Source organism: Schistocerca gregaria, chromosome 3 (assembly GCF_023897955.1).
Source record: "Schistocerca gregaria isolate iqSchGreg1 chromosome 3, iqSchGreg1.2, whole genome shotgun sequence".
In the NCBI taxonomy this organism is placed as follows: Eukaryota; Metazoa; Arthropoda; class Insecta; order Orthoptera; family Acrididae; genus Schistocerca; species Schistocerca gregaria.
This window is the reverse complement of record NC_064922.1, coordinates 884,804,624-884,815,550: the sequence shown is the minus strand read 5'-3', so window position 1 is coordinate 884,815,550 and position 10,927 is coordinate 884,804,624. Positions and strand designations below refer to the sequence as shown.

The following is a 10,927-nucleotide window of genomic DNA, read 5'->3' as shown; positions in this document are numbered from 1 at the left end:
AGTTAGTAGAATTCTCTCAACTCTCGTAGAAAGACGTTTGTTATAATCAGGTGTCAGATGTAAGTGTCTTTCCAAGTAATGAGCGTGTCGTTTTTGCGATGCTTTCTACAAAGGAATGTCAATAGCGAGAATAATGGCCTCTTTTTTTTTTACTTGTGCCTCTGGAAGGCACACACTAATGGCTTTTTTTTTTTCAGGCGACTGTCGCACAGCTGGGTGCCCACGACGCATTACGTGCAGGTGGTCACTTACCTTTTTTACTGAAAAAATTACGACAGCAGTTTCCGCTACAGTGACAGTCTCATATAAAAATATTTTCACAGGTTGAGAATTTGCGTTACAAATCTGTAGAAACAAAATCCTTTAAATATAATAGTGTCCAAAAAATTTTCGTCGGCATTGTAATACATTCACACATTTACATACATTTCATAACTCTTAAAGTACGATTCTTGCTTTCCAACAACCTTTTTCACAAACCAGAGTCCCTAACCACTACTCATTATTCCTTACCTTATTCGTCGACACTTCTTCAATATTTCATCATAACACATACATAGCATAATCAAATAACTCATATAGCATCAGCTTATTGATCATAAACATACCGCAACAGCATAATACACATAGTCATCGTAATAATAATATCATAACACCTCAGTCAACTCTCAAAATCATCGTAGCTTCCTCCAATAATTACAAAACCTAAAAAAATTCTCTGCTCATGTCAAAAGTGTCATCTGCCTCAAACGTACTTTAAAAATCATGATCCCATACCAAATACATCATTCAAAGCTCTCATAATATCACAATGGTTCCGAAAAAATATGAACTGTTCACAAAGTACAGACAAAATACAGTTTCATAAGTGTGAAGTTATCCAATGGTGCAGTTACGTAAACATCTGTCACTGATGTAGTAAAATAAATGTTTGTCTCTCTCAGTTAAATAACCAGATAGCTGTGTAATTTATGTGTTAGAGAAATATGGTACCGATGTGTAAAGTTGTATAAGCAAATACCACATTAGCTAGGGCTCCTTGTGCTTGCCAAACACATGGTACACAAAGTAGACGTGTACCCCCCTGAGGATTAATGTAATTATACCCTCAGGTGTTACATATTACAGGAATGGAGTGAAATGTATCATGGAAAACTTTCTATGTAATTCAAAAATCTTGAAAAATAAATGGTTCAAGTACAAAATTAATCACTCAAATGTGTGTCCTGTAGCGCTAAATGTGCGTCTTCCTGTAAGATAATTCTGTGGAAGTGTCGTAGTTATCGTCTTCTGAAAGCTAAGTTCTGCAGAAGTCAATGTACTTACCTCATGATAAACAAAAGTGAAATGCTTTGCGTATAGATATCGTAGTTACTACGCTTATTGCCGTGATGAAGTAAGTACTGTACTGTAACGTATTGTTGTGCTACAGAAAAGGCTCTCTCATTGTAGCTATACCACAAAAGTTACTACTAAAACATGTTTTACTTTCCAGAATAATTCAGAAAAACTGTGTAGATATAAAACAGAAACACGGCAAAAGCAACATTGTAAATTGTCACTCATTAGTAGCGTCGTGATAAATCGTGTAGCTGTCACATAAACTAACCACTGTGTCATCTGATATCTCACAGAAAGTACTTTAAATCCAGAATGTATTTTTAAGTAAACCAAAATGTTGCAGTAAAATTTCATTAGCAGTACTGGTAAATGTTCTAAGTATGTTAGCCTTATAGACGTTACGTAATCGTGCAACTAACAAGCAAGAATGTACACAGACAATAACACTGTGTCGTCTGTTCACAATAACAATGCATTCGTAATTTATGTTTAAATAAGTTTTCTTGGTTCTTGACTGAACATTTAACTTCAGACATTGGTGCATGTTAACAGATTCTAAGTCCTACAAAGCATACTAGTAATGTAAAGTGAAAAGTATATGACTAAGACAAAGTTAAAAAGCATCCGCACATCCACCACTGCTGGCGGCTCACCTCCAATTGCGCAACGCTGCGCGCTGTTAACAGCCAACTGCCCAACACTACAATGGCAGACAACAATGCAGACTAAACACAGACTGCACACGGCACAGCCAGTGATTTTTTCATACCGAGCGCTATGTGGCGTTACCAATAAGAAAACCTAAACAGCCTACTTACAACCGTTCTGGTCGTTTTCCGAGGGGCGTTTCCGCCAGAGTGCAGGCCGGATGGTGAGCTGCGGCCGGAAGCTTGACGTCCCCTGCAGCCACACTTTCCGCCCTAGCGATGCCTCCACACTCCTGCCTCCCCCGCCGTTGTTGCACTCTCTATACGACGACAGTCCGTCGCTTTGAGGGGGGGGGGGGGGGGAGGAATGTTCTGGAACGAGGACGAAGAACGCAAGAAAAGGGTCTGCCAATGGTGCGCTGATTAGGACCGCACCACGAGAGGAGCTGCCTCTACAAGAGGAGTATATAAGCGCCGCTCCAGCCAGGCTCGGCCGCTCAGTATTCGGACAGGACTAGATGCAGCCTTGCAGAGGACGCTACGATTAGTGATTCACGAACTGTGTGTCGAACTTGCAGGAACATTGTATACAGGAAAGTACTCGGATTTATGTTGCATGTCACCCACCGCTTGCGACAGCATTGTAAATTCCGAGTTAAGTATTGCCAATCTTCTTATTTGAAATAAAACTGCTAATGTTATTTGCTTGAATTGTTGTATAGCATTCCGAGAATGCAGTACCTCGAAGGCACCCTATAAGAGATGTGTGGGCAGGACCCCACATTTAGATTTCCATAAATCACTTAACGCGAAGGGTGCATTGGTTCCCATAAAATGGTAGCTATTTTTTCTGTTTTGGCTTCGTTCCTGCTATATGTGATCACACATTCATCTAATATTAATTATGTTTTTGTAAGACTACCATACACATACATATGTATATACGATATTTTCTGTCACTCTAAAATGTACAGTCACTAACGATAGTCTCCTCACATCTGATTATGGTGGATCCCTTTCGTCAAGGATTTTTGTACGAGAACTCACGCTGGATGGTAACGGCTTTCACTGCTTGTGTGCGATACGTTTGTAACCTTCGCTGTTCTGATCGTATCACTTTTGCCTGCATACAGTTATCGTGGCTAGCTGTCGATAAGCCTAAAGACTCTCATACCCTGTGTTTCATCCGTCGTCTTCTCAGTCATCGCACTCCCTCTTATTTATCTTCAGCTCTTACATGCTAGCTGAACAGCACTGCAGAAATACTCATTCTCAACAAAGCGAAATATTGTTTGCGCCACTACACATCGCAATCACGGCCATCTTCTCGTAATTATTTTCTTTATCAGCAATCCAACTCTGGAAAGATCTTCCTCAAAATATCAGAGAAATTAATTCCTCTCTAACTTGAAAACACTGCTAATGGTCCACCTTTTATCACAACAGTTACCGCTTCCTTGTTCTTGTCTGCAGCTCAGTCTTACCATCATCCCGTCCTCCACCCCTTATTTCCTTCCTGCTTACCACACTGTTCTCTGCTAAAAGTCTGTTCTGTCTTAAGAGCCATTGCCACTGTCACTTCAATCTTTTCCTCTATCAGGACCCTTTCTGTTTCTGGTGATACTAAACACGACCACAAATGCGATAACTAATAAATATTCCTGTTATTCTTAATGCCCTTTATTTTTTATTATTATTAATGTAAATTATTATTATTATAATTAACTATCGTTATTTGGGTTGAAATTACAATTTGCTCATAATAATCTGTCAAATGTATATAATTGAACCTAACGTGTGCATAGAAACTGAGAATACGTTTGTGTTATTTCTTGGCACGTGTTGTTCCTGGGCAGGACCTAGAGGCCAAATCTAGTAAAGTTAAATGAACCATACATAAAGATGGGTATCTAACAAGTGAACACTTCTTTAAAATTTCTTTTAGGGCAAGTAAATATATAACAAAATTACAAAATAAAAAATTGCGAAGGGATCTGCATGCATCGGACATATGAAGTAATGTCGTGCAGTTCGCAAAGACAAATGTTCAGAACAGCACGTGAAGCTGCAAGTCTTCGGTAGGCCAAAGAACGCAAACTGTAGTCCTCACGAGGCTTACAGAGATATTCCACGAGTCGCGATTTTTCCTCTTTTCTCGCGATGAAAGGTGCTGAATGCACCGACGCCCCAGTGAGGCAATTAATGCACACCGCGTGGAAGATGCAATTCAGGTCAGAGATGGTTCTGTGATGTTTCAGGGGCCTTCTGCAAGCAGCTGAATGTTATGTAGACTGAAGTTGGCGGAGTGAGTGATTGGAATTGATTTACCCTTATTTAAAGAAAACATACACTGGATAACGTTCCTCACTACATAAAAACAACGATAACATCTGCTTCTTACTCTGTGTCTGTACACACTTTAAATATCCTAGAACCCCTCTGGAGCTACCAAACATTTGGCACTTACTGTGGTCTTGTTTGCAGTCTGCTTCGCACTCGAACGTAACTGAGACTTTCGTACCTTTAATCTAAATCTTTTACTAATTCTGCTGCTAAAATAGACATTTAATATTCTGATAGGATGTCCGCTAAAAAAAAAAAAAAGATGCTGTGGTCATAAACAGCACGCTATGAAACCAAACAAATCTTCAGCACCGATTAATAAAACACAAAAAGAGGAAAATATGAGTACATTATTAAAATGCAACATAAATACTCGAATTGCTTTGAGCTAAATGCGCACATATTCGTCATACATCGCATATAGTTCGCCCCAGCATACTGTATTCAGAAACAGGATAGCTCATTCTAGACACAAACTCACGAAGTCCACTTTTATGTATGTATTCAGAAATAGAATGAATGACAAGTTACACGAGATATAATACACAGGTAATTTTGTTAATCGAGCTTCCATGCACTCTTTGATATTCTACGTAGGATCCACATACTCGCCATGATGACTACGATTTACCACAATCAACTAAATAGAAATATCTCGATAACGGCTCAGATAACCATAATATTGTTTTAGGGATATTGCTGAAAATGTTCAGTTAGGTTAATAAACGAATGGTATCTGCATGATACTGATTGTGTAACACGCTAAAAACAAACGAGTGTTCACAAATAATGACTGCACTTTCAGCCGCATGGGGAACCTGCTCTCCCGGAGTGCATATCGGTGTCTCGTGCACCAAACGCTTCAGTTCCCCATCCACATAAAGAAGTTCACAGGAGTGAGGTAGGGAGAACTTGACTGGCGCGGTACTGACCCTCCGCTCCCAATCCAACAATTGGGGAAAACGTTGTCTGAATGTTTTATGACGTTAGCGGTACTAATAGGACATTCTCCAACATTTGGGGCAGTACTTCACGGAGAAAGAAACGGTAATTTGCCCCACCGAGTCTGTTAGGCGGAAGGATCGGCCCAGTTAGATAGTCGTGAGCAGTACCAACCTACATACATGGTGTCTCAAACCTTTTGGGTCAAATTGAAACAGATGGTAGTGGGTCGACAACCGAGTGTGCTGGGATAGGGAATCAGTGGTCGGTAATGGATATTTATTGTGTTGCGAACGGACACAGCGCACAGTGCATAATAATGACGTAGCTCACAGTAATTCTTCAAAGCGACGGCCTCCACTATGGTACAAAGTTACTTGCCATGAAAATTGGCAGATAAGCATTTAATGCGTGATGTGGCAGGGAGCATAAGTGTACAGAGAATGCTGTCCCAACAGGCGTCATACTAACTGGATGACGTTTATCTCCGTGGATACCAAATTAACGAGAGATGGCGGTCGTTCATCCCACAGAGAGCCGGCCTAGGTCCCCACCAAAGGCCTGTATGAACACCAGACTCTAGGGTGATGGTGCTGGATCGTGTGGCCGACCACCTAAAATAAGCGTCCATCAAGTTGCCTGTAAAACGCACACTTCGGAAGATATAGTGTGGTGAGTATTGCTGGGACAGGTATTAAGGTCATTTCACACCGGCGTAGCGTATCTCGAGCTACGTCTTCGGAAAGACGTCGCAGACGTATCTTGTAATGTAATAAAATGGGGCATTTCAGACTGACGCAGATGGCGTCGCGTCCAGCTGAGATACGTAATACGCGTATCTCCAGCTACGCTTGCACACGTAGCGTCGCTGCGTATCTCGGCTCGCGCATGCGCACTACACTGCACTGCAAGCCACGTGCTCTTATGCTGAGCAGCTCTATTACTGCGTGTTTGTGTGTTTATTGTGCAAAATGTCTGCATTAATTGACCAAGTGCAAAAGTATCCAGTGCTGTGGGACTACTCGAAATTGAAATATAGAGATGCTAACTTGCGTGACTTAGCTTGGGAAGAAATTTCGCAAGTTTTAAGGAAGCCAAGTAAGAATGAAAATTTCTTTTCGTCCAGTATTTAGGTGTAAGTAAGACTGCAGTATTAAGTCCTTATTACGGCTGTACAACTTTCTTTTCCTTGTTATAAAAGATTATTTGGTATGTTCGTATTCTCCTCAATTTTAGTTACTAAGAAAAAGCTATTCTTCAAATAAGCAGTCAGATCCGGATAATGTGGCCACTACTAGTTCTTCTCTACTAAAATAAACAATACTTCTCTATATATCGATATACTTCTTAATCTACGCCATTCTCCTGGCTAAATGACTGAAAGTAACATGCCGTGTACAATTCAATTAGTATCGTGTATCGTGATTTTTTTATCTGAAAAGCTGCAAAAACCTTGTTTATAAAATCCACAGGGTATATAGAAGTTGATGTTGAAATTAGAAGGTGACCATTATTAGTTACTCTTTCCCTCTATTAGATGCTAATGAACAGTAAAATAAAAATAAGATAACAGTATCATATTTCGTCTATGATGGACTAAATCAGGAATGTGGGACCGTTTTTGATGACAAAGACACATTGAAATAAACTTTTCTGTGTTCGTCACATTGTTTTTATTCTACGACGCGTATCGAGGGTTTGCACCCTCTTCTTCTGGTGTTTACTATTTGCAAACAATTTGTCTTTGCCAATAAAAATAATCATCAAACATTATAATTACGTATTCATTAGTGTTTATTTGCAGAAAGTAGTCACAATAACATACTGACAAAACTGTTACAATAATCTTAATGAAACAATAATCTTAATGAAAGTTTGTTGAGTATTAAACGAATGCTTATTTTTCATAAGTGCATTGTAGTTACGTGTTAGCAATGTGCCGCCACTGCCAAGGCACGCTTCCTTCGGGAGAGTTAAAGAAATTGACAAAGTGGTTTCTTATTGCGGTGTTCTCCTTTGTAGCTGCGGCAGCAGTTTTTTCAAGAGGTTTCTAGCATGTACTGTAGGCGACCAAAATTTCTTCTGGTGACCCAACTGTTGTAACGTCACATTTATTGCACAGATAGTTGTGTAGTATTACTGTGGCTTTTATTACTTTATGTATAGTGTCAAGGTTGCACTGCAATGGCCGAAAGTACAATCTCCACCGTTGGGCAAGTATGACGAAAACGTTTTCAACAACACGTCTTCACTGACTCACTCTGTAGTTGTAAACTCTCTTCTCATCGTTAAGATTTCTGCGTGGGTAGGGACGAATCATGTACCGCTACAGGGGGAAACCCTCGTCTCCCACGATAACATATGGAACAGGGGATCCTCCTGGTACTAGTGGCTCGTCTTTTGGCACCCCAAGGCTGTAGGTAGACAGTCTTTTCCCAAGTGTGCTATTTGAAAATATGATGGAATCACATTCCTTTCCGTATGAGCCCACGTCTACGGTTATGAACTTATAGTTAGCATCTACCAAACCCAACAACACTGTAGAGTAGTATTTTTTGTAATTGTAGAAAGAAGATCCAGATGCAGGTGGTGCCTGAATTCTGACGTGTTTTCCATCTATTGCACCGATGCAGTGAGGGAAATTCCACCTGTCGTGAAATCCCGCAGCAACGTTCCTCCAGAAATCTTCAGTGGGTGTTGGCATGTACAACGGTTGCATTGTACGCCACAAAGCGTCACACACTTGGTTTACGATCGACGATACAGTACTAATGCCGACTCTGTAGCTGAAGCTTATAGTAGTGTATGAGTCTCCAGTAGCGAGATACCTGAAACAAAATTGTTGTTGCAGAGGCTGTTGTAAAAACGGACTGGAGAAAACTGAGAGATTCCCATAGGAATGCCCTCAAAAGAAGAGAGACAAAAAGTGGTCAAGCTGCAGCAAACTCAAAAAAGTGGAAGTACGAGAAAGAAATGGAATTTTTACTTTCCGTATTGCCAGCTCACAGCCTGTAAGTGTTCTTTTGAATTGAAATTTTAGTACTGTTATTGCCCTGGTGGGAACTTTATAAATAAATAACTGAAACGCATTCCTCTGGTGAGAGTAATTTTTTATTTGTTTGTTGAAATTAATTTTTTCAGACACGACAGTAATATTCCTGATATGGATGACACGCAAGTTCCTGAAAATCAAATACACGATGATAGCATTGTTAATGCTGAAGCTCCTGCTGCTCCTGATGATGATGAATTTTCCAACTCTGATCACGATGTCAACACAGTCCGGAACAAACCCAAAGGAGTCGACAAAATTCTGAAATTTCTGAAAAATAAAGAGATAAACAAACCGGTTCGCTCTGTCCCTGAAGAATTAGATTTGTTTTTTGGTAGCATGTCAATGTCGGTAAAAAAATTGCCTCGAAGGTTACAAAACAGAGGAAAGAGAGAAGTTTTAGAGGCAGTAAACCGAGCTGAAGATGAACATGATTCACTGATGAGTCTAATAACACCGGCAGTGCGTCAAACTAGCTCTCCACTGGTGTCTCCAAGTACCTCCTCTGACAGCTCAACATGGTCAGGTGGTAACTATTCAAACCAGCCCACGATCCTTCACCATCAAAATGAAACATCACTTACAGAAAGTGGCTCATTACTTCGATCACTGCTAGAAGACACAGATGTTGATTTGTTAGCGGAAAACTATTCAGGACAAGCAACTGAAGACAATCTTCAAATACTTTAAGCACAAAACCTCATTAACTTTAAACTCAAACAAAATATATCTTATGCTGATTTCTTTTTGTGGCTGTGGCTGGTTAATATATGTCTATCATCTTGTACATTTTGTCTTATCACGGCAGCTAACAAATATACTTGTGTAATATTACTGTAATGAAGATATATTTTTACTCCATTTCCTACAACCTTATACTAACAGGCTACGTTTCTATTTTGACATTATGGGAAAGGAATTGTTACCTTAGACAAATAGCCTGCCGTTCCTCAGGAGGTATTGATTTTCTGTAATTTGTGTCCTGTTTCTTAATGTCACTGCCAATGAGGGATAAAACTCCATTGAACTGGTCTTCATTAAGCCTGAAGTAACTTCTAAACTTTTCATCGTCAAGCTGTAAATCTTGCATTAGGTGGTGGTATTCGCCATACACTGTTCTTCTAACATTTATCGGATGAACCCAATTCGATTTATTTGACACTGAATACAACAACAACAGTTCATCATCACTATCGCTACTTGAACTACAGTCCATCCACGGCACACTGAAGTTGATGTCTGGCTCACACCACGGCACACTGAACGCCATTTCTGGTACCATGCACAAACTGTACTCACGTTAGCACACCATCTCAACAACTGAGCAAATACGAAGATGGGATAGAAAACGTAGCTCATAATACGTAGGTTTCGGTTTGAAGGGTACGTATCTCTAGTCAGGATACGTGCTACGTCCTGCGACGTCTTCCGAAGACGTAGCGCGAGATACGCTACGCGGGTGTGAAATGATCTTTACACTCCTCTCATGAAGAAGGTGTGCAAGGAATGGGACGAACGGATTTTGGACCCCACGTTCACTTCTGTCAATGGATTATCCACCGCAGTGCTCTAGTGTTGAGCTTCGCACAGTTCGTATTGTTCTCAAATCAAGCTTCATTCACCTGTGATAGTTTTCAACAGGCGCAAAAGCTATATGTGGAGAGAGGCCAATCCCCAAGCCACCCACATCAGTCTCCACCAGCAAGGATTCTCTGTCAACGCGTGGACGGGCATCGTCTGAGATACCTAGTAGGACCTTATTTACTGCCTCCCCAACTGGTGTTTCTGAGAGATGTGTTGCCACATTTCTGCACCTTATTGTTTGGGAAAGGATGTGGTTTCAACGAGATAGCGCACCAGCCCATTTCAATGTTAAAAGTCCTCGAGCACCTCAAAAACACGTACCACCATCGTTGGATTGGAAAGGGGGGAAGGGGGGGGGGTGGTCCTGTCCCACAGCCAGCGCCTGAGCCCTCTGAGGCCTCTGAGGCTACATCATGACTTTGGCGTATCAGTAGAAGCGGATGAAAATCTGCTTCCTAGAGTCCAAGCTGCCTGTCTCCTCATACAACGGACACCATGGATCTTTGTTAGTATGTAACAGAACTCCATCACGATTGATATGTATACATTAAGTCTGGAAGTTGCCACTTTGAACAATTACTATGAGATACACCGTTGTTATGCGACGTACGCTGTGTAGGTCCATAACACAATAACACAAGATTTGAGACATCCTGTATTTACGGTAAGTCTCTGTTGATTGTGGAACACACGAGTTTCCTTAGAATTTCCAAACTCCCACTAGTGGCTTTTACGACTGTTGAATAATCCTCCCTCCCCCCCCCCCCCCCCCGTCGTGAAGGCAGTCTGTCAATAAACAAAAGATACATTTGGAATTCAGGGATGTCTACACCTTGGTATAGATGCCATTAGCAGAATTCCACACGCTGGGAAAACTCATCAGCTTGTAGGTCTTGCACCTTCTGATACTTAAACGGATGCATGAGTGTCTTGTGCAAAACGGTTTATGTATTGGCGTTGGATTGTTTGGCTATTGACTGTATGCAGATGCTGTGGTTGTTCGCTGTAACACAGGTTC

General features: G+C 40.9%; 1 protein-coding gene across 1 annotated transcript; it reads left to right on the top strand.

The window, feature by feature from the left end:
* The first annotated feature begins 6,206 nt into the window (after positions 1 to 6,206).
* LOC126355653 (uncharacterized) lies at positions 6,207 to 9,015 on the top strand. The gene is made up of 3 exons (XM_050006017.1): positions 6,207 to 6,371; positions 8,125 to 8,284; positions 8,415 to 9,015. Exons 1-3 carry the CDS (start codon positions 6,245 to 6,247, stop codon positions 9,013 to 9,015), a joined length of 888 nt encoding a protein of 295 aa, XP_049861974.1. The 5' UTR covers positions 6,207 to 6,244.
* The last annotated feature ends 1,912 nt before the right edge of the window (positions 9,016 to 10,927 follow it).